A 24,274-nucleotide genomic window follows, 5' to 3' on the forward strand; every position below is an offset into this window, starting at 1 on the left:
ACAAGGCATCCTGTTCTAAAAGAATTAATGTCTAAAAGCTGGTCAAGGGGCCCTGTTTGAAATGCTCAGACGACAATTACATTTGTTATGCTGGTTTATTAGAGGAACAGAAAACAACCCGATTTGGGCAACATGTAATAATACTTCAGCAGACTCACTGGCCTGGCAACTAAATATTAGTTACATCTCAATCATTTCATTGAAGAAATTGCTGTTAAAAAAATAGAAAAAGAAAGCAAGCATTCATTAAATACATCAACATGTCAGTACATATACACTGATATGGTATCTGAACATTGTACAAAAATACATTTCTGAAAGGTGTACACATATTAATACTCTCCATAATCATAAGTGAAAAATGCAAGCTGATATATAGCTTTTTTTCTGGATCAATAAGTATCATTTCAATAAAAATGTAGATGGATTTATCACTTTTAATGATCACTTTCCATTTTTTCCTGTCAGATCTTAATTCCAGTAATTTTCTAATTAAGCATATGCCCTACTTCATTGCTACAGTAGAGCCAAATGCTTCAGCAAAATCTGAAACAATAGGAAGCATATATTCCACTCAGTTTCTGTAGGACATAGACCTATCTGCAAAAACAACATCTCAATTTACTATAGAATCTGAAATGACAAGGAATCATATGCTACCTTACTTCAAAATCCTCAGGTAAACAGCAGTGCACACTCATAAATATCAGCGGGAATGTTTCAAACACAGCATGTTTTATGATACAGAATGTGCAATCAATTGTCTCAATAAAAAAGTAAATAAAACACTGAAAACCCTATAACAAACATGTAACAGGCAAAGCATATTCACTGATATGGCAATTGCCCTCAGTAATCTAATCACTGCAGTAATTATGAATGCATGCATGTAAACGGAAAGGAAAAATTTCTCACATACACCAAAGCTGGAAATTATTGCTGCAAAGTAGTCAATCTACCTCAGCAAAAACAAGGAAAAACAAAGCATCTCAAACTAAAAGCATACTGAAATCTGGTCTTGATCATTTCCCTTTTTTCAACATTAACCTAAGCATTAGTCTTATATCTGGAATCATTATAGTCATCTGGAAGTTCGATAGTTTTTAGTATGACCAGATTAAGCCATCAGAGATAGTATACTATGCGTGTCATTTCTGAAGAAATCATTGTACTTTAATGTCTTTACTGCTTTTATAGCGCTACAGAAATAAATTAAAACACTTTTAAATGTTTATGTATTGGCTTTGGCTTCTGCATTGCCAGACACACACATGAAAATATACAGGATATCAGCAATCTCCCTCATACCCATATCAGCACATCCCATATTGGTTTAATTAATGCACAGCACATTAAACAGTAAAATTGGTAAGTTTTAAGAATATAGCTCACTCAACAGCATTCTTCAGGACACTGATTTGCTGGGTCAGATGTATTACTGAACCTGACTGCCTCCAAGTTCTGAACTACATGAGAACTGCAACATTTTTGTAAGCAATATATATAGCCTGTGAACAAAATTCTCAATCAAATGCAACTCAATATGTATCCAATCTGGAAGATGACATCTGAACAGTATTTCTTCTACAGCACTCACTCCCCCAAAATGTAGAGCAGCAATGGATTACAATGATCTTACATAGTTATAATCTGAAGCTTGATCATTGAAAGAGTTTAAAAGGAAGGACAGGGTAGGCCATTACAGCTGAAATAGCCTCGGAGAGCTGGGAGACCTGCTACACAGCCAAAACAGAGTAGAGCATGGACAAGCTGGTCACCAGTAGCAGCGTGACAGAAGACAGTGCTGCAGAAAAATAAACACAAACACATAGAATTATCACATAACAGTGCCGTTCAGAGCCTATACATTAAAAAAAAGATACCCTGCATGCCTAATAGTTTGACGACACTTCCTCAATATTTCTTCCAAAATCAGTAGTATTAATAGGTTATTTATCCCCGCTATAATGCAGTAACAAACTCTACTATTTACTATACAACTCTGCAGCAAGAACTTGATTGCATTCAGCCTCAAGTGTGTTAGTCAGTTCAGATATTGATCAGTTCCTCAGTTCAAGTGTGTCTTGAAACCTTTGGAGATAAAATGTAAAAGTACAAGACAGAAAGAAAGCGTTTGTTAACCTACCTGCAGCAGAGGACGTGCACTCCATAGCCATCAGGGCATCAACATAGGTTTGGCCAAGCCATTCCTCATAAGTCTTTTTCTCTCCAACACCAATAACACTAACAGTGGAGTCTTTAAAGATTAGGTCTGATCCTTCATATTTACTGGAGTTAAACATCTTGAAGTCTGAGTCAGATTTCACCCCAAAGAATTTCTGAATATAGGAAAACACAGGCATCAAGGGTGAGAAACAAAAAATCAAAACACTGTCCACTGCCCAAACAATATTTAATCATAACTACATTATATAAGTATTAGAAGAAGAAGAAAAAAAAGGAATGTATATTATAAAAGAAACACTTTCTTGTTTGTGAATGCTGTCCGGTCTGTATTTCATAAAATGGGACTTAAAATTCCATTCCCTTTTACCTAAAAGGCAGAGTACAAAACACCTAGTTGCTTGTGACAGTGCACCGTATTCCACACCTGAGCTTTGTCCAAAAGGCCAAAGATGATGTGGGGGTTGGTGTCAGGCCGAACCATTACAGCATGTGAAGGAACACGAGCAAGGTTGCACTGCTTATAATGAGTGACCTCTGCACGAGACTCTTGAGGACACAGCAGCTGGAATTCTGTTGATTTCAAGTTAACTGCCCAAGGTTCCACACTATTTCCTGAAGCAAAAACATTTCAAAGATGTAGTATTTAGCCAATGTGTCACGAAATGTGGAAATTTCATACTTTTGTCAAAAGTTAGAAGAAATGCACTATGAATTACCATCAGAGTTCTGGAAAACAGTGGAATGTTTCACAAAGGCAATCTCTCCTCCACCTTGTACAAGACACCTGCAAATTTGAAAAAAGTTGTGTCAGTCACCTACCAACAGAATTATATCTCTGTATCTGAAGTACCATAATTAAAATTAATTCTCAAACCTCAGATAAATTATAAAATAATATAAAGGAACAACACGAAAGAAGATATAGACAAGATTTAAAAATGTTTAAAAAATACAAATTAAATAAAAGTTACCTGAAGGCTCCATTGTATCCATCATATAGATCCTGTCCTTTAACACATTTGTTTTGTCCACTGGAATCTCCAATGCACTGTGAGCAGAGGTTGCTGGGAAATCCAGGCAGATTGGCACCTGGTACACAGCTGTCTCTGAAAAATTCCCCTGCAGCTAGTGGGTATAATGCACAGACAAACACTAACATCGTAGCTGACAGCAGACCACACATTTGCAGAATTGCAGAGTTAACAATAAACTCCACATTGTGGGAAAACTCACCTTGAATTAAACAATATATTACTGAAACAGAGTGGATCACTGTTTACTAACCTTGGGCCACTTGACATTGCTGAGGTCTGATGAGGCCTTTCTCTATGAGCACAGCCATAGGAATGTTCCAACCGGCAGTCCTGCTATAGCCAGTGTGACAGGATGTCCGGTCCCTCAGATCAGTGAATCTCTGGATGTTTCTGTTGCTCTTCTTTACCACAGCCACAGCATAATAGATACTTCCATCATTATCTTCTAAAACAGCAAGAAACCTGTTCTGTGAGGTGTCATAAGGACTGAACGTCATACTTGCATGCCTTTAAAAGCTCAAGCTTTTTTTTTTTTTTTTTTTTTTTTTTAAGGACTGCAGGATGGCAATTTGCCTGAAAATAAAACACTGTTTTTTGCACTCCAGCACATAGTTATATATATATATATATAGTTATGTAATATATAGACAACACTAGCTGATGCATTTTTAGGTTTAGTTGAGATCACTGTATTTCCATGCATAAAAGAAGTGAAAATTATGCTGGGTCTAACCTGTGTAGCTCTCACCAGCAGCTGGGATCAGACCAAATGTTTTCCCTGCTGTATAAATGTAGCCTCCATCAAGAGTGATGGCATCTGCCTCATTCTCCTGTGTAATATTAAACAAATAATAATTAAAAAAATACACTCAAAAAAACTGCTATTTTGGAGATGCTCTTACGAAATTATTATGACTTCAAAGTAAGTCAGGTCCTTCCTATTTTTCCCCTCCTTCTCAAGGCCACTGCACACCGGATGTGCCCCAAAGCCTCACACAATTAAGCCTCAAAGTGAGAGCGCCAATGAACATTCTACACGAAAACTCCTGTTCAAGTTCAAACTGACTTCATAAGCCTAGGCTTTATACATTTCCAGCCACGTGTGATTGACTGTGTCTTTCTGTGTCTCAGTATGGCTTTAAAGTAATGTAGAAATGGTCAAATATATTGTGGCATGTTGTGATGCACTAAGTATTTAAATAGTGCTCGGAGTTGCAGAGCGCTGCAACACACTGATCACCTTTATTTTCTGCATGCAGTTATCCACAGATGTTCCAAAAACACATCTGATCTCAGGAGTGAGTCCTTGCTTTTGGAATGCTGCACCCATGTCTGCACACTTCTGCTGTTCTCCCTGAGACAGCACACACCATCGAAGATACTCAGGAACATCTACAAACAAACAGGCACAACAATACTGTCAGCATACCATCACAGTTTTCAGTCACTGAGACTGTATCACTTAATTTCATTCATTCATTATCTGTAACCGCTTATCCAATTCAGAGTTGCGGTGGGTCCAGAGCCTGCCTGGAATCATTGGGCGCAAGGCGGGAATACATCCTGGAGGGGGCGCCAGTCCTTCACAGGGCAACACAGACACACACACACACACATTCACTCACACCTTCGGACACTTTTTGAATCGCCAATCCACCTACCAACGTGTGTTTTTGGACTGTGGGAGAAAACCGGAGCACCCGGAGGAAACCCACGCGGACACGGGGAGAACACACCAACTCCTCACAGACAGTCACCCGGAGCGGGAAACGAACCCACAACCTCCAGGCCCCTGGAGCTGTGTGACTGCGACACTACCTGCTGCGCCACCGTGCCGCCCCATCACTTAATTTGTTCATGTTAATTTTAGGTTTTTTGCTTACACAGGACTAAAACATTTCAATATAACAAACTTTTAAAATAAAACTGATGATCTGATTTGACTGTATTCTTTTTCATTTTACTGAAATAAAATGCTTTTTCACGACCTTAATTTTGTATTGGAAGTATACATTATATAGAATTTGATGTCTGCAACACACTCCCAACAAATTTGAAACAGGGGCGAAAAGTTTACGCAATATTTAAGTTACACCATTTTCAATAATTACATATAAATAAGCAGGTGAATATAAAGCTTAAAAGGACCACATGCACAGACTTTGAAAGTAAAGATGGGTTGGTGGCACACCATGAATAAAAACCTTGTGACAAACCTTGTGACAGAGCAGTAAAGTACATTTCATAATACAAGTTTGCAAAGAATTTTAGTCTTTCACAATCTACCAATTATAAAATTGTGAAAACATTCAGAAAGTACAGTTGCACTTTGAAAAACTGTTAATACTTTTCAGTTTCCCTGTGCCTTAAGAAATGCAACCTGAAAGTCTTATGCAAGGAGAAAGCCATACATCTATTATATGCAAAAATGGTTCTGTGGACCTGAGCTCATGTCAAAGTTTTCCAAAAAACAGTGGAAATATGTGATTTTGGTCAGATAATTTTCTCTTTCATGGTATAGCGGTGCATTAATGCCCACAGCATGAGTGTCCTGCTGTATCCTGAGTATCTAGATACACATGCTTTCATCAATGTGTGACACCTTAGAAGTAAAGATTATTTCATCAAGACACAGCCAGGCCTCATACTTCATGTGCTACAACAGTGTGGTTTTGTAGACACAGCGTGCATGTGTTTGACTGGTCTGCCTGCAGTCCAAATCTGTTTTCTATAGCCCATCATGAAGAAAAGAATCTGAGAAAAGTGACCACGAACTGTCAAGTAGCTAAAACCTGGTATCAAGCAAGAATGGGAAAAAATTCCACATGCAAAACTAATTTGAATTTTGAAATTTGGAGTGTGCTGCAGTAATAAAGTTCTAAATTTGGTTATATTTGCAAAATAAAATCTAGTTGTTCAAAGTTTATTACTTTTTACATATCTTAATTGGTATGTAGGTAAATCTACTATTTCAGAAACCATGTAGTGTAATTACACAGGTATCATCTATGTTTTTTATATTCATTAATGTTTCTGATGTGCAAAATTTACACTAGCAGTTGTAAATAGAGTAAAAACTACTAACCCGTTTTGGAGCAATCCATGGCTTTCAATATGTTATAGTAGTTTCGACCCATCCACTCAATATAGTCTTCATGACTAGATTTAATAAACTTGATTGAGTTGTCACTGAACAACAGGTTTTCACCATTAAAAGATGCCGATGAAAAAAGTGGAAACCCAGACCTTTGCTGTAAGGACAGAAAACATCTCCACTCACTCAACAATTCAGTTGTACATTTAAGTTTATCAGTCTAGATAAAAATCTGGGTGTGAAAACTCTTCTCAGTGTAAACAGGAGTCAAACAAATCTTATTATTACAAAATATGTTGTACTGAAATATCATTTACATAATGAGTTTTTGTGTTTAATTATCTATTCTCAAAACAATGCTAGGTCTGTACCCAGTGTCTTAAGAATCTGAATCATAAACCTTTTGTCAATTATGTTAAACATACTTAACAGAGCAGAGGTGTAAGGTATTTACGCTATATAAGAAAATAAGAAATGAAAGAGCCAAACAGTCATATTTTACACTAAACTCTAGCAAACAATTCTTGAAAAAAATTACTTAATATTTGTATTGTACAACTCACACACAAAAAAAACCAACAATGATAAATAGATAAATATTCAAGTTGTTAAAATAGTCACAAGCATGGGGTTTAAGTACAGACTTTTTGCCCTTTTCCTGGTAACCTTCCTTCTGACTATCACTGCACTTAAACATTTCTGGATGCAACAATGTTTTTTTTAACAATGTGTGTATATAGGAAAACTATATAAACAAATGAGGCCTACTGAGAATTGTGAATTTGTAAGACATCAAGCTGCTATTGGAAATATTTGCATATTTATGATTCTCATTTTTGGTGGCACGGATATATATATATATACAGGGTCTGAGCAGCATAAAAGACAGTAAATGGTACGGTAAATAATTAAATTAACAATATAATACAGTGCAGTCATTAAAATGTGTTTAGAACTGAGAGACACTGTGGGTGTGTATTATTTTATTCTTACCAGTCCCTCCTTGAGCATTAAGTACACCACAGAGCTAGCGATTTCACTGCGGACCACAATGCCTCTCGATGGCACTCTTGCCAGATTACAAAACCTGTACTCTGACACTGGCCGTCGGGTTCCATCTGGACACAGCAGCTCGAAGTCCTCAGAGCGGAGGCCCTGCGCCCACGTCCCTCCTTTACCTATTGAAATGGTGTTCTTATCAGCTCTGTATCACTTGGAGGCACTATCAGACTTTAGTATGGTTTCAGATAATCCTAATGACACTATGCTTACCATCTATGTTGTCACCAACGGTAGTATGTTTAATAAAGGCCACTTCTCCTGAATCTTCAACCAGGCACCTGTGAAGAAAAAAACTGATCTTAGCTAACTAGTCATATCAAGTTAACATGATAATATACAATTTATTACACATTACTGCTATACTGGCCTTTTCAGTACCACATTGTTATTGGTTAGAAGGCATATTCAATTTCAATACAATAATCCAAGGGCGCCCAAACTTTATGTTGGGAAAAATATTTGTATCGCACTGAAAGAAAAACAATAATGTAAACATTTTTATAAAATACAGAAAATAATATTTTTGTTATATTAATCTCTTCGGGCAGAGTGTCTTTATCCAATCACACATTGTATAATGTTAGTTGCCTGACCACTGAAAATTCCAGTCATGATAGTTGTTTTGAAGAATCAAAGAATTCATATTGGTATATATACTGTATGTATATATTGTTGTGAGCAAAATAATGCAAATCTTTTATCAAGTACCATTATGAATTCACAAACGTATCTGTATTATGAAGGCATACTGCAGTAACAAACTGCAGCAATTTAACAGCAATAACATTCTGTAGACGAAGATTTAGAAAGTAAGAAGCTGAAGCAAGCAGACATGGTGGCTGAAATGAGAGAAATTGAGGAGCAGGTGCATACAAAGTTGGTAGAGATAAGTGTTAAGGCATTTGTAGTTAACTCTGCCACTTCAGAGCCTGTGCAATTTGGATTTAGAGGCCCAAAACTAAGGGTTGCTGTGAAGGAGTTATCAAACATAGCTGATACAAAGTTCCAGTCAGTGGCTGTAGATAAGGAATTCTTGGAATTGTTGGGGAAATGCACTATAAAGGTGGAATGGTAGAGGTGTTGTTTTAGGTACATGATGACCCTGTAGGTTAGTATGGTGTTGTGTTATTTGAGCGCATAGTGTGGCAGATCCAGAGGTGACAATCACAATATGAATCAAAACACACTTTTTATAAAATTCTGAGGATGTTTCCGCACAATTTGCTTGTTTCCAGCCCCAGTGTCAGTAAACTGGGAACAAAACAAAGTGTCTCTGTCCTGTATGATAGGCTCCATCTGAGGTTTTTATCAACATATTATTTGTATGAAAGTGTGGGGAAAAAAGAATCACCTGAAGGCACCCCCATAGGAGTAATATTTCTCCTTGGTGCTTGCCTCACATTTATGGCTTCCAAAGTCATCTCCCTGGCAAAGCTGACACAGGGATGGTGTTTCGACTGTTGCTCCAGGAATGCAGCTAGCATTAAAAAAATCAGCAACCCCTACAAAACCAAGCACACAATTTGAGTTTCTTTTTATACTCTTTTGTCATTTATTTTTACAACTGAGAAAATTATTTAACTGCATGATAAGTATCCTAATTACCATAAACAAAAATTCAAATCTGAATAACAGTCTTGAATGTGATATGCTGAATTAAAAAAAAAAGAACCTTGTGGTATGTTACAGCCCATTACAGACATCTTTCCGCTGTCAATCAAATATCCGATGGGCATGTTCCAGCCAGCTGTACGACCCATGCCTGTATGACATGACTTCTTTCCCCTCAGGTTATTAATGTTAATGGCTGAATTTGTCGCTTTCACCACAGCAACTGCATAATACGTTGTTCCTTCTTCCCCTGTAAAGCAAGGAATCAATTCTTGTGTAAATGTGTATTAATAAAAACTGAAGGTACAGAATGCAAAGATGAAACAACTGTGCATAAAAAGATTTCAGATAATGAAGGCTAAATAATTATTATATTAATAATGTGCTCAGTATATCGACAGCCAATTCAAATGGACTGGTTCTAATGGAAAGTAAGCCTTTACAATCATGTCTACCATAACACTAATAAAGGGATAAATATCATGAGTATTAAATATCTCATACCATCAGAGCTGGACTCTGCAGCAGCTATTTTAAATGTTGCTTGCTTCCCAATCTCATAGATGTCTTTGGCACTGGCAGAAAATGCATCCACTCCATTTTCCTAATGAACAGACCACAGACCTTGTTTTAAAATGTTTCTTAAAGTTTTAATGAGATTTAAAAAGCCATGAGCTGATTAAAAGCATCAAGCTACTAAACTTTTTCCTTTATTTCAAACTGTTAATGTCAAAACTGGCACAAACTAGGAAATACTTCTATGCCCCACACCATCACATAAAATAAGCTGTTTGGAAATTTTTCCAAATCATGGGCGCAGTGCATGTTCCTTACAAATGTGGCACCATTTAAAAGTTACATTTACAGGCTTTCAAACAGTATAAGATTTACTGCCAAGAAGCATTTTTACAGCAAAGAAATAATCTATCAAACACAAATTTCCTTACTTTATGTGCCAAGTTAATTAATTCGCAGGTTCAAACATGTTAATAGATTCAAAGTTTAAATCAGAACAATAAAGCTTATTATATTACATTAAAAAACTATAAATAACATTTTTTTATTTTAATATTCAGGCACTTACTGCAAACTAATATGAAACAGGCATTGTGTGTGTGTGTGTGTGTGTGTGTGTGTTTTAGTACCAACATTTTTTGTCATTTTTAACCAAAGATCTTAAGATGAAAATATTAAAACCTCTGAGTTTCAATGAATGTCAAAAATATACAGCTAATAACTGTATATTCTTAGTAATGTTTGTAATATACACACACAAAAAAATTATTCAGTAACGCAAGTTTAAGATTTAGTAAGAACGTGTGGAAAAACGCCCGTTTTACGCGGTATTAACGGTCAAACCTATAAATATATGTCACTTACCGAGAGTTTCTGGGCACATTCTCCTGCACCGGCGGCACGGCGGCACTGCACTATGGGTCTAACCGCCGCGCCGCTGAAGGCCTGCGACATGGCCGAACACTTGGCCTGCTCTTCTGGGGAAATAGTGCACCACCTTATAGTGCTCTGTCCAGAGGCTGCAGATAGACATTATAAAATGTTTAACTCACCTTTGGAAATTCTTTCCAAAGGTCCATTTTCTAGCGATATATTTCAAAACATCCCTCATGTGAAAATGAAGTTCTTACCACTGTGTGGAAGCAAAAGGAGCGAGCTGAGGAAAATCCAGGTAAGCATGGCTACTACGTGCACTCTAAAGTTTCAACCGCCGTATTTATAACGGTCACGCCTTTCTGCTGGCTTTAAGAGGACAAAGTACAGGTCACAGAACCTAACATCTAAAGGCTTTTCACGACATGTATTACTTTTAAGCTAGTAAACTATTGAACAGGCGTCTGCAGTTATGAGGTAAGTTAATGTAGTTAAAACCTACAGTGACATCCGAAGTCGCGTAAAGGAAGCGCTCTCTCTCTCTCTCTCTCTCTCGCTCACTCACACACACACAAGAGGCATTCATTCCTCACAGACTCTCCACCTCAGTCACACAGGAGAGAGACAGTCCTGGAAAATCCCCAAAACTGAATTCACTCCTACAGTGGCCATTTGTGCTTAATGTTACACTCAAATCTACAGTTTATTCATGAATGGGCATTTTCTGTACAGACCCTGTTCAGTGAAAAATATTTTTTTTAATCAATTATCTTTCTTTACTTTGTTCACATATTACCTTTGAAATAGTCTTGAATGGGCAGATTCAGACAGGCAGGGCTTGTTACATCATAACCACTCACATCAACTAGAAGGCTGGGCTTCTGTTGGCTTCTCAGGCTTTTGAGCTGCAGGCATGCGGAGAGGTAAGTGGTGAAAATGGCAAGGACTAAACTACAAGTGTTTTAACAATACTATTAAACAAAGTATTTTCAAAGCTATCAACAGAGGAACTTCATATTCTCACATTGCCATGAACAAAATTAACAATAGTAAATATTAATAATAATAATACTATTAGTGGACACTGAAGACATGGGTAGTGAACGATTTCAGCCACTACCTCATGCAGTTTGTGTTCAAGTTAGTACAAATATGTTAGCGTATAAAACACCCTTTACCTCATACATTACCAGAGCAGGACCAGTGCTGACCCTTACAAAGTAAAATAGAGAATGACCACAGCAAAAGTACAATATCAAACAATACCTACAGGTGCTGATCATAAAATTTGATTATCATGAAAAAGTTTATTTTTATTTCAGTAATTCCATACAAAAAGTGAAACTTGTATATTATACTCATTCATTACAACTGACAACTATTATGTATATCAATTATAACTGACAACTAATGACAACCCCAAATTCAGTATCTCAGAAAATTAGAATATTACTTAAGACCAATACAAAAAAGGATCTTTAGAAAAGAAATCAGTTGCTGGCCAAGAGAAAAGTATGAACATGTACAGCACTCAATACTTAGTTGGGGCTCCTTTTGCCTGAATTAGTGCAACAATGCAGTGTGGCATGGGGTCGATCAGTCTGTGGCACTGCTCAGGTGTTATGAGAGCCCAGGTTGCTCTGATAGTGGCCTTCAGCTCTTCTGCACTGTGGGGTCTGGTGTATTGCATTTTCCTCTTTATAGTACCCCATAGATTTTCTATGGGGTTAAGGTCATGCAAGTTTGCTGGCCAATTAAGAACATGGATACCATGGTCCTTAAACCAGGTACTGGTGGCTTTGGCACTGTGTGCAGATGCCAAGTCCTGTTGGAAAATGAAATCTGCATCTCCATAAAGTTGGTTAGCAGCAGGAAGCATGAAGTGCTCTAAAACTTCCTGGTAGACGGCTGCGTTGACCTTGGACCTCAGAAAACACAGTGGGCCAACACCAGCAGATGACATGGCACCTCAAACCATCACTGACTGTGGAAAATTTACACTGGACCTCAAGCAACGTTGATTCTGTGCCTCTCCTCTCTTCCTCCAGAGTCTGGGATCTTGGTTTCCAAAGGAAATGCAAAATTTACTTTCATCAGGGAACATAACTTTGGACCACTCAGCAGCAGTCCAGTCCTTTTTGTCTTTAGCCCAGAAGAGACACTTCTGACGCTCTCTCTTGTTCAAGAGTGGCTTGACACAAGGAATGCGACAGCTGAAACCCATGTGTTGCCTTTGCAGGTGTTTTGAGTTAATGAGCTGATTAGAGTGTGGGACCCGGTGTCTTCAATATTGAACCTTTTCACAATATTCTAAATTTCTAAGATATTGAATTTGGGGTTTTCATTAGTTGTCAGTTATAATCATTAAATTAAAAGAAATAAACACTTGAAATATATCAGTCTGTATGAAATGAATGAGTATAATATACAAGTTTCACTTTAATAAACTTTTTCATGATATTCCAATTTTATGACCAGTATGTGCTCTCAGCTAGAAAGAGATAGGGTTGGTACAGAATAAGTGCAAATACAATGCATTTCAACAAATACTTCAAACTTACTTAAATAATTGATAAAGAGTTGGGCCTTTAATCTGCGCTTGCAGTCTGCTGTTTGGACAGCCAGTTAGAATTAATTTCACTATCTATGTGCCAGGACAGAGAATAGTCTTGATGCTTGTTTTCAGTGTGCCTTTAAAACCACTGTCATAAGGTTGGGAGGCTGGGCCATTCATGACTTTGTAGGCAAGCATCAAAGTTTTAAATCTGATGCGGGCAGCTGCAGCAAGCCAGTGAACGGAGCACAGCGGCAGAGTGACACGATTGGGCAAATTCGAGGTGGGGCTATTTGTTTAACACATTAACAAATATCCCAGTACAATTTAACGCATGCAAACGAACACACGGAAAATCTGTATTTTTAAATTGATTTTAAAAATCAAATCAGCAGACTAGCAGTCATCAAAATAATCATATTTCAGCTTTAATGTGCTCGATACAAGATACATTAAATTATATAAATTGTTCTCTAGTCTTGCATTGCCAGTCTCTCTAGGGAGAGTCTGGTACCTTTCACCACTTACTGTGGCCAAGAACCGTCTACTACTGCTGGAAAAATTGTGAGGATTCTGACAGTTAGGCCAGTTTAATGCACTGAAAGTATCAGACTTTCAGTCTGGATCTAAATCCCATTGAACACCTGTGGAGAGATCTTAATTGCTGTTGGGAGAAGGCACCCTTCAAATATAAGAGACCTGGAGCAATTTGCAAAAGAAGAGTGGTCCAAAATTCCAGTTGAGAGGTGTAAGAAGCATGTTGATGGTTATAGGAAGCAATTGATTTCACTTTTTTTCCCAAAGGGTGTGCAACCAAATATTATGTTGAGGGTGCCAATAATTTTGTCCTGCCCATTTTTGGAGCTTTTTGTGTTGTTCCAGTGCACACAAAGGAAATAAACATGTGTATAACAAAACATGTGTAATTGCAATCATTTTCTGGGAGAAATGGTAACTTTTCTGAAAAAATATAAAGGTGCCAACTTTCAGCCATACACTAATAAGACAATATTTGGAATTTCTGTATATGGCATTATGACACACAAAAAAAACAAAAAACAAAAAAAACACTCAAACCACCCTGGACTCTGTGTGTGTGTCTGGACCATAGCTCATTGACCTGTTTCTTCACCAAAATTCTCTTATTGTATCTTATTGAACGTAGATGCAGGTGAGATCCTGTGCCCCACGTAACCACCAATAACCGTCGGGTGTCCTTACTCCACCATAAACTGACTCTGTATGGGGCCAAAAACAAAGCTTCCATGTGATGTCCGATTTGAGGTTGCTGATTGGCTAAATTTATGTCGCTACAGGCATGATTTCTCTTAGCAACTATTTATGATTGACTGTGCTTCTGCATTACTCAGGCACATAAAAAATTGCCCAGTTGCAACACAAATGAAAAGGAGTCTCTCTTTTCTCAATATATTGAATATATTTGCCATTATTTTACATTGGATATATACGTATATCTCAAATAATGATTATAGAAATGTTTTAATTTTTGGTTGATTATTAGTTTGACAGTTAAGGGGTTTCCTTCTCCTATAGTTACTCTTTTGGAATGTTTATCTCTGGACAGTGAATACATATTTCTAACGGGGAGGTTGGAGCCCTAGCACCCTCTATTGACTAGTTGCCCCTGGATGCACATTTGCTCATTACTGTGTGACAGTAGATTCCATCACAATGTAAATGCCATGCCACCATTTCACTTTAACCACTGAGTCTAATTTCACACACGAGGAGAGCTTGCACATGATGTTCCACGACATATCAAATTATAATATTGAAATATTGCATTTAAAATTTTTTGCTCTGTATTACATGCAGTGTACTATAAACATTGACTATTCAGTAGAGTATATCAGTGTACACTGCCTGTTGCAATCCATTATAGAATTGTTTGAGGTACCTGCTGCGCCACCGTGCTGCCCTTGTAGAATCTATATAATATGTAGTGAACGGTGGTCTGTTGGAGGAATGTTGTTAATACTTCCATAATCAGTTTATGAATCCTTAAATGTTATTTGATGTTTATGCATGTGCTATAAAGTCCCTCTGTGGTTTCAGACAGCAAAAGTTGTTTGTAGTTTTTTTTTTTTTAAACATTTCAATGACATACAGTAGCAAATTAAATGAACCCTGTGAACCTACAATTACACTTTGTAACGTCAAGCACAAGACACACTTTAAATATTAACACTTCTCCACTTCAATAAACACAACCATAAAACAATGTACTGACTTTGCTTAAGGAAGGAAGCCTCACTGAAATATAAACTGATCATACCCATGTTTATAGTTGGGAAAAAGTAACGACATGCTCATAACGACATCATAAATGTTTGAAAAGGCCCAAAGGTGTTGTTGCTTTCAAAAGGCAAGATACTTTCTGCAGATTAGATGTCTATATGTATATAAGGATTAATAATGACACTGAACCAACACATTCTATTTTAGTTAAACCACTTACCTTGTATCTACACTCATTGTACTTTTTATCAGCTCCAGCCACATAGTGGTAGTGGTGTGTGTGTGTGAGTGGAACTGACCCAGCAATGCTTCTGGAGTTTTTAAAACCTGTGTCCACTCACTGTCCATGTTGTTAGACACACCTACCTCATTGGTCCACCTTGTAGATGTAAAACAGTAGCTCATCTGTTGCTGCAGTTTGTGTTCATTGTCTTCTAGGATTCATCAGTGGACACAAGACACTGTTAGCTGAATGTTTTTGACTGGTGGACAATTCTTAGTCTAGCAGTGATTCTGAGGGTTTAAAAACTTGAGCAGCACTGCTGTGTCTGATTCACTCATACAAGCAAAACACACACACTAACACTACCGCCACATCAGTATCACTGCAGCACGGTGGTTGTCCTGACCTTTGAACAATAGGGTGAAAATGTGATAAAATATGCAAAGAAACTAAAAAGTGCTCCTCAATGGTCAGTGGAATTGAGTGAAAGGACAATGAAGAAACAAGGTAGGTGTTCATATACATATATATACACACACCCTTACATAATGTATGTACATATAAATTATATATACATGATTTGAGAATACACAGGGACTTCATCATACATAATTTTGCATAACAATGATCAGTTTGTAGGTGCACTTCAACCCCATAATGAAGTAACGATATCGAGAATAAATAATAATGCATTCATGAAAACATGTGATTTTATTTTTTATTAGCAGTTCTCCTCTTTTGACAAATGGAATGAATCAGGTTTGGGGGTTATTTACAAAGTCCAGTCAAAATGAGTTAGAAAGCTGTGATTAAATGATACAGAAGCAGTCTTATATAAAACAATCATCTCCGAATATGAGAATGGGAGGTGGATTCTGTGAGAGCGCCCTCCAATGGAGAATTAAAGGCTTGTGTTTGAGAGTGCCGCCGCCACTTCAGCTATAGTCACCCTGTGTGTCCAACTGCTGCGAAGGACACAGTCAGCCAGCCTCTGCTGCTCACTTCCCACAACACCGCTGACATTATCACAACTCCAGCTGAAAACACAAAGTTGACCTGTAGCTCACTTGTACTCATTATAAAGTACATATTATAAATACTATTGCTTTTAAAACCATGCATGCCATATGAGAAAGAAAAAAATAGAGTTCACATGGAAGAGAGGGCAGAGGAGAACTAGCTGCCAACGACTGAATTTTGAAACTGCTCTGAGCATCTCTGAGCTCAGGTTATGTCTTCACTGAGGGCTGTGAAGTTAATATAGTGATATAATGCTGAAAAAAATAAAAGAAAAAAGTAAGAAGATGGTGGTGAAAGTAAAGGAAAATATATTCTCATTTGTATTTATAGATTTTAATATATTTTTTTCATATATGTTTAACAATATAAAGAAAATTACTCTTGAAGTTGTAGAATTTAAGTAAAGCTGAATATAGAGCTTTATTGTAACAAAATAGGCAGTATACTGAGGGTTAAATATAAGATAAAATCTCAGTGTACAGTTAAATCTCTCATATTTGCATTGCAGCTTCTTGTCCTAAAATACATGGTCTCCTGGATTTTAAACAGAAACAGAAAACATGTTTTGTCTTTCTAATTTGTACCTCAAATCTAACTCAACCATCAAAAGCACCTTTGTCACATTAAAACATCCATGGATCGCTGATAAAAATATTGTGTGTGTGTGTGTCTGTGTGAGTGTGTGTGTGCGCCAGAATAGCAAAGAAAGTGCCCCTCTCCTTGTGCAGTTGCGAGAGTTGCATAAGTGGGTTGATCCTATGGTAAGGTTTAAGGGAGAATATGAGACAAAAGCAAGATCTGTGGCTATGGCTAAATTAGCTGAAATACACGTCTAAGAAAAAAAAAACTAGAGAACAACCAATGTTAACTAGAAAATAACTGTCCAAAACATGCTTTAATGCTAAAACGTGCAAAGTGTCGCTTCATGTATTCTCAAAGTGAATATACACATGAATGCATGTACTTCTGTTAATATGAAAAAAAAAACAACAAAGCAAAAAAGAAACCCAAATGTATATAATGCATTAAAATCCTTTTTTCCATCCAGAAAGTCACCTCCCTTAAACATTAAGGAATCTGTACCATTTAATCTCCCCAATGAGTCGCTGGTTAGGCGGACCCCTTCCCCTTGGAAGATGGAAAACCAAAGCTCCAGACCAGAGTGCAACGTAGCAGTCTGAACGAGATGCTCAGGTGGATGACCACAAACGCGCAGTGTGATGCCAGCGTAACTTATGTTGCGGTCAGAACGCCAGTTTACACAGCAGGCCAGCTTGGTAGAGAAAAATAAAATAAAATACAAAGAAAACAAAAAACAACAACGTTGTGAAACTGTTGCCGTCTCACAATTTCTCCTTTGCTGGCACCCAGATGTATGGTCCAGACTGTTCTTCAATGATTTGTTTAACCTGGTTGTAGATCTCCTCCAAAGTGTCCCCTTGGACAATGGCTTGAAGACAGAGAGAGAGAGTGAATACATTAATACACGTTACACAAAAACTCAATGAATCAGTGTTAATTAAATACATGCAACACTGTCAGAGAAATTTACAACATCATGCACAACAATTCAAAACAATGTTTGATCTAACATTTAGCTAAAGTTTTCACAACCAGTAGTGAACTATATTTAAATTAACAACGCATATAATAAATAACATAATAAAAGCACAACTCCTGACGCCTTAACAAATGGGTTAGCCATTTTGGCTGAATTTACCAAGAAATCAAAGAAAAAAAAATATGGCTAATCTGTTTTGGGATATTGAAATTTTAATCCTTCTAATTCAACTGGAACTTCAATATAAACTAAGCGCAATACTGTAATAATAATAATAAAAAAAAAAGAAATTGCATTAATTACTTCCCATAAATAAGCCTTCTTTGAAGACTAATATGATTTTAGTGTATCTAGGTAGACAAAATTAAGCAGAGTTTTGCTAAACAAGAATATAGTCGCTGTCCAATTAAAAACATGTATCTCCCAAAACATTACAAGAGAAGGAAAAAACCTTCTTAACTGGAAGTGAATGTAAAAAGATTTATTTCAAGCAGATCTGGTAAATTGGTTTCTATTGGTTCATGCATCAAAATTTCCACACAATGTGAAGGACAGTTGCTGTGTTCAAATAATATAGTAAACAAAAAATCTAGAAAAATTGAGAAACGTTTTTAATTGGACAGTGATGATATGAAAGAACTTCTCCTACGTTTAGGTTTAAGGCACAAGTAGAGATTTAGTAAAATGGGATAAAACCAGATAAATCAGAGCTGTACTCACAGGTGAAGTGCTCTGTAAACTCTTGCTCCAGCTTCATGGCTCTGTCAAATGTTTTCTTGCCCTGTTCCTCTGACACCCTTTTATTCATTTCCCTGGTGAGGACCAAAGAGGAAATATCAAAATCCAATATCCTACAGTGCTAATCATCATACACACCCTATTTTCAAAAATGTTGATCATACCCATGGCATATTGTAAATATGGGATCCAGGCATATTGTAAATAAAACACAATGCAATGTTGTGTGAATCATTTAAACCTTATATTTAGTTGAAAATAGTAAAAAGACAACGTTTTAAATGTTGAAAATTAGAATGATTTTATTATTTATTTAATTATTTATCAAAAAAAAAAAGATATATTTGGTAATTTTGAAATTAATGCAAGCAACTGGGCTAATTTATCACCCTGAAAGGCATTGTCTGGACAGCGGAATGTTGAGCAAGCCAGATGGTCCATCTCCTCTTTAGCCTGGAGGATGCGTTTGTGGATGTAGAGATGAACAGCTTTCAAAGACAGTTGTTTTCTGAAGTATTTCCTAGCCCATGAAGTGATGTCCATTACGGAATCATGCCTATATTTAATATAGGGCCAAAATCACAAAGATCACAACCAGCCAGTACTGGTTTTGGGCCTTGGGTGCTGCATATCAAGAAATCATCAGGTTCTTAACTATCTTAAGTTGAGAAACTTCATTGTTGAATTGTTGCACTCTTTGCCAGCAATATTTCACAGAATTGTGAACCCCTCTTCAGCTTTACTTCTGAAAGATAAAGCTTCTTTGGGATGCTCTTTTTAATCCAACCATGTCACTGACCTATTGCCATTTAACCACAGTAATTACATTTGAAATATTGTGCTTGTACTATTTTCAATGAAATATAAGGTTTACATCATTCTGTTTTTATTCACATTTTGTAGTTTTCCTACTTTTTTGGAAATGGGTTTTGTACATCATACTCTGGATAGTTATTAGAAAATTAGTTAAAATAGTAGTGTTGACGACTTACAAAATATTTTCCACTGATTTTGGTTTGACAAACACAGCAATAGGATATAGCTGTGCTAGCTGGAGTCGTTTAATGGCATTGCCGGAGACATCCAGGATGCAGTGTTTGCCCTGAATGAGGAAGGGTTTAACAAACAAGAAAAATGTATTTAATTATCATTAAGGGTCTTGAAAGGGGGAGAAATATTTATGCCATGATAGCCACACACATTTTAAATCCATATAAAGAGGACCAAAATGAGCCTCACCTTTTCAGCAACCTCTCGCACTGACTGTACACTTGTTCCATAGAGATGATTGTTGTACTGGCCTGCTTCTATGAACTTGTGATCCTGGATGTCTTTCTCCATTTGTTCCCGAGACGTGACAAAATGATAATCTCTGCCATCTACCTCATAGTCACGCTTTGGTCTTGTTGTATCTGCAACAAAAATGGATCAGTGTAATGGATCAAATAAAAAAAAGAAAGAACAACTGGGCACATATGCAAAATTGCACAGTTCTTTTGATGGATTATATAAACATATATTAACTATTCATTCAAAGTAAATTCCTTACATGGAAGCTAACGAGATATTTCTACATCTGTAATTTCTTAAGAGTTTTATTTTTAAATTTTTAAAAGATCCCTGGGGATCTTAAACTTAAGACCATGTTCAATATATTTCAGCAAAAATTGCTTTTTAAATGAATGACAAAAGAATGACCATTCAGAAATAATGCAATTTACATCAGTCACAGTAAGGAGTTAAAAAAATTGTTCTTTAAATTTTAAATATTAAATGCTGTTTTTTAATGTCAGAGGAGTGATGAGAAATAAGGACAAGCACTCACGGGGGACACAGGATCCAAACTTATCAGGAAACTCTGATATTAGGTCATCATTGATCCGGTCCTTCATAGGGCCAAGAACAATCACTGGACGAGTATAACTCACTGCAAAAAGGAATTACCTTTCTTTTAGAGCTCATTATGCATAAACATTGTTTTGGAAACAATTAAACAGGTGACATAAAACTAAAAAGAAATTTGTTTTCACTGTCATTCTGAAGGTATTCAGAGGCCAAGGCTGTTTCTGTAAGTTACTCAATTTAGAGCATTTTTTGTCTCATTCGCTTCCTTGTGGTGTCTGAATATAAAAAGTATATAAAATGGTGGTAATAAAAAAGGGTTATTTATTTATTTTTTTTGGTTGAACAATGTTTTTGGTTCAGACGATACCTAGCCCTGATGACAACATGATAATATATAATAATGTGGTTGAAGGCTGCAGTGCTGCGTTAGAACTTTTTGTGGTCATATCGTATAGATCAATAATCCAAATGACAGTCACTGGTCTCCTTGCTAAATCTGTGTTGGTATGGAATCCTCTCACTACTTATTCCTATCCAGTTTTAAAGCTGAGTAAAAGTTCTTTAATGTTTTCACTGCACCAGCCACTGTAACAATACCTCCGTAATGGCATGTAGGTGAGGTGACAGACGATCATAAGTGACTCATTGAAAATGTGTCAAACACATTGAACTGTAAATTGTAAGACACTTGCCTTCTTGCTGTGTGACTGTCTCATATGACAGAACATACTCTTCCTGTCCACCTTGTGGAGCAGAGAAAACAGAAGAATTCAGGAAAACAGTCATTTACAATGAAATAAGAAACACACTACAATTATTACATGGGAAAAATAGCTGACCAGTTTTTCAGATTAAATTTGCCTTTTTTTTTTACTAACAAATAAAAATCTAGTTATATTTTTAGAACATGATCCAGAAAATTTTGTATTTCTTCTACAATGCAATTGTGCATTTCTTTAGTGTTTACAATTACATTTTTCTCTATAATATATTACACTACATAAAACTTACACATACAAAACAAATATTGCCTTTATGCTTTGCTTGTAGGGAAACACATTAGAAATAATCTAAATTATATCTCCCAGGCCATGGACTGAACAGAGGAGACTGAGCCAAAGGGTCAGGAAGTGTGTGTGGTCTGAAACTGCTGAAACACATCATTCCTGTAATTAGGCATTGCTTCAGACAAGCAATAACAGCAGTCATAAAAGAGTACACTCCCTGGCTAATTCAAGCACCTCTCTGATAACACAGGTAATATCCGTTCTGAATCTTCTAGCATTCTCAAAACCTTGCAGTGGATCTCTGTCCAAGTACCAACTTCCTGTACCTTGCACTCTTGTCTTGATATCTCATTTGAGATACTCATAAATGTGTGAGAGACTAGAACTAAGGCCACAGTGTAAAACTAAATGAGTTCACACATTTCAGTTTCTGAACATTCAAATTCACAAGGCATGATTACCATCTTTTCAAAATAAATGAACTGTCTCTGCAGAGCACAATATCAGACTTTTATGATCTGAAAATATAATAAAATGTAAACTGTTTTGCTTGTATTGTTGCATATTGTAAATGCAATAATATATACATATAAAACGAATAATAATTTTAAAACCTTTTTTAAAAATGACTTTTATAATGAAAGTTTTTTTTTTTATACCAAACGTTCTTTAATATTAATTAATTATAATAATTAATGTATTAATTAAAACTGGAAATTTGTTTTTAATTCTATTCCAAAGGGAAATCCCAAACACAGTGTGTGTTGTATAAAATAAGCTAGACAGGGAACACAGTGGAATCAAAACAAGGGAAACAAACCCAAAACCACCATAAAAAGACAAAAAAATAAAAAATAAAAAATAAAATGATGAAAGGAATGGGGACACACTTACGGCAGCTACTTTCACTATCACTGGCATTAGAGGTTACATGCTCTGAAATCAAAAGAAGGGAATATAAGGACCACCAACATAAAACTACACAGCCAACCCAGCATCACACAAATAACAGCACTTATGTCAAACACCAGCAGATGGCAATGTTAAGGTCCTGTAGAACATGAAACATCAGTATGCACCTTGCAGATTTAATCCCTCATTTTGTCCCTGCAAGTTCACACCACTAGAAAGTGAATTGTGAAAGCTTGGCTTGATTTTGCAGGGCAGAGACACACTGCAGTGGGAAAAACCCCACTGCTCAGATGTTATAAATTTTTTACAGTTTTGCCTTTGACAGTACAATATTTGTAGGTCTCCCAGGGGGTCTTAACACAGCCATGGTGCATATTCAAAAACAGAGAGCAACTCCACCAGACAGACGCTTCAGTGTGGCCAAAAATATAGAAACAAATCCCATACCCTTCCAATGTAAAAGTTTAGAGTTATGCATGTTTAACACAGATAAGCACCTATTCTTTCATATTTTGCACGACAAAACCTTACATGGTGAACAGAATGTGATGTAGATACTGTAATGTTGACATCTGCAAAGCTGTATTCTAACAAGCATAATTTTAAAAACAGCATATTTTATACTTGTGTCATCATGTAAAAATTTCAGATGTTTAAACAACCTTTGAACCAAAAGATTTATACAATGTTTTTAGCACACTGGCAGAGTCAATTTGTCTTAGGAGGTATACCTTCATTCTTCCTGTTTAATGCAGGGATGTTTTTCCACACCTCAAAACTAAAGTCTTAGAACTTGATTATACCAATTTGTTTCTCACAACCAGAACAAAAAATTGTATAACTTTAGACTAATCCATGCATAAATAATTACTCTGTATCTATCTTGGCTATGTGGGATCTGTTGACAAACTCATTTTATGTCTATTTCCATTTTTTTTTTAGAAACTACTATATATTTTACTCAGACCTACCAGTGTTAAGCTCTATTCTCAAAGTTGAAGAAGAACAAGAATTGACCTGAAGCAAGCATGGGGCCTGACTGATGGAAGATAAAAGCTTTAAGTACTGTTTATGTCATAGTAACAGTTTTGGTGATCTAAGAGGTGTTGTTTTCAGTCTATTTTTCTATATATTTTCAAATTATTTTTAATTTATAGATAATAAAAACCGTTGGATGGTTTTTGGTGGGCTGTGTGATGCTTTCATTAATGTTCTTCAAATGTCCTGATAAGGATTCCTGCCTTGGATTTGTCCTGAACTAACCTGATCATGTTCTTTTTCTCACTAAAGCACACCACAGTGAAGAGATCTGTAGGCCAAAAGTCTTTTAAATGCAAACAAAATAGAGCAGCAGAAGCATAAATGTCAGTCTTGTCAAAAACGCTGGTGGAGCTGCTGTTAAACAATGAATTTGTTTCTCTCTGTCTCAGAAGCCTCAGCACTGTCCTGAAGCATCGTAATAATAAGGGTTTTCACACTGTAACAGAACAGAACAAATTTCTGCACTAAGGATTAGGACTGTAGCTCTGCATAATAATTGAATTTAGACTATGCTGTAGTACAGTGCAGGTTTTATATGATAATAAGCTTTTGATTATGCATGATGAAATTAAGAGTTTGCTGGTAGTGCATAAGCACTCTTGCTGTGCTGGCCTTTAAAATAATCCATCTTTTGTCTTGCTTTTGTGATAAATATCACTATGATGCTGAACTAGAAATTAAACTGATTTTTCCAGGTGTTAAAACAATCACACTGCTGGACTGTAATGGCCCTCATA

The 24,274-nt window shown here is 36.4% G+C and overlaps 2 protein-coding genes and 1 long non-coding RNA gene across 25 annotated transcripts in view; 1 reads left to right on the forward strand and 2 right to left on the reverse strand.

Annotated features, from left to right (window-relative positions):
- Positions 1–96: 96 nt before the first annotated feature.
- Positions 97–10,897, reverse strand: meltf (melanotransferrin). Its single transcript, XM_066662994.1, has 16 exons — positions 10,635–10,897; positions 10,369–10,523; positions 9,493–9,592; positions 9,050–9,238; positions 8,729–8,879; positions 7,588–7,655; positions 7,309–7,493; positions 6,307–6,472; positions 4,462–4,613; positions 3,955–4,051; positions 3,472–3,666; positions 3,159–3,312; positions 2,904–2,971; positions 2,612–2,799; positions 2,147–2,339; positions 97–1,804 (listed from the first exon to the last, which is right to left on the reverse strand). Exons 1-16 carry the CDS (start codon positions 10,681–10,683, stop codon positions 1,737–1,739), a joined length of 2,178 nt encoding a protein of 725 aa, XP_066519091.1. The 5' UTR covers positions 10,684–10,897; the 3' UTR covers positions 97–1,736.
- Positions 10,458–23,607, forward strand: LOC136690909 (uncharacterized). The gene is made up of 3 exons (XR_010801814.1): positions 10,458–10,675; positions 11,185–11,300; positions 23,439–23,607. It is a non-coding gene; the product is annotated as an uncharacterized lncRNA (long non-coding RNA).
- dlg1a (discs large MAGUK scaffold protein 1a) overlaps positions 15,998–24,274 on the reverse strand; it is a 142,390-nt gene continuing 134,113 nt past the window's right edge. For 16 of the 23 annotated variants that reach the window (XM_066662969.1, XM_066662970.1, XM_066662974.1 and 13 more), the window contains 7 exons: positions 22,479–22,520; positions 21,270–21,320; positions 20,558–20,659; positions 19,972–20,144; positions 19,725–19,834; positions 18,715–18,806; positions 15,998–17,883 (listed from right to left, as the gene is read on the reverse strand). In XM_066662969.1, the coding sequence (XP_066519066.1) occupies positions 17,777–17,883; positions 18,715–18,806; positions 19,725–19,834; positions 19,972–20,144; positions 20,558–20,659; positions 21,270–21,320; positions 22,479–22,520 (677 nt within the window). In that variant the 3' untranslated portion in view covers positions 15,998–17,776. The remainder of the gene's footprint in view (positions 17,884–18,714; positions 18,807–19,724; positions 19,835–19,971; positions 20,145–20,557; positions 20,660–21,269; positions 21,321–22,478; positions 22,521–24,274) is intronic. The other 7 variants (XM_066662979.1, XM_066662988.1, XM_066662986.1 and 4 more) reach the window with 3 other exon arrangements.

Source organism: Hoplias malabaricus, chromosome 3 (assembly GCF_029633855.1).
Source record: "Hoplias malabaricus isolate fHopMal1 chromosome 3, fHopMal1.hap1, whole genome shotgun sequence".
Taxonomy (NCBI): Eukaryota; Metazoa; Chordata; class Actinopteri; order Characiformes; family Erythrinidae; genus Hoplias; species Hoplias malabaricus.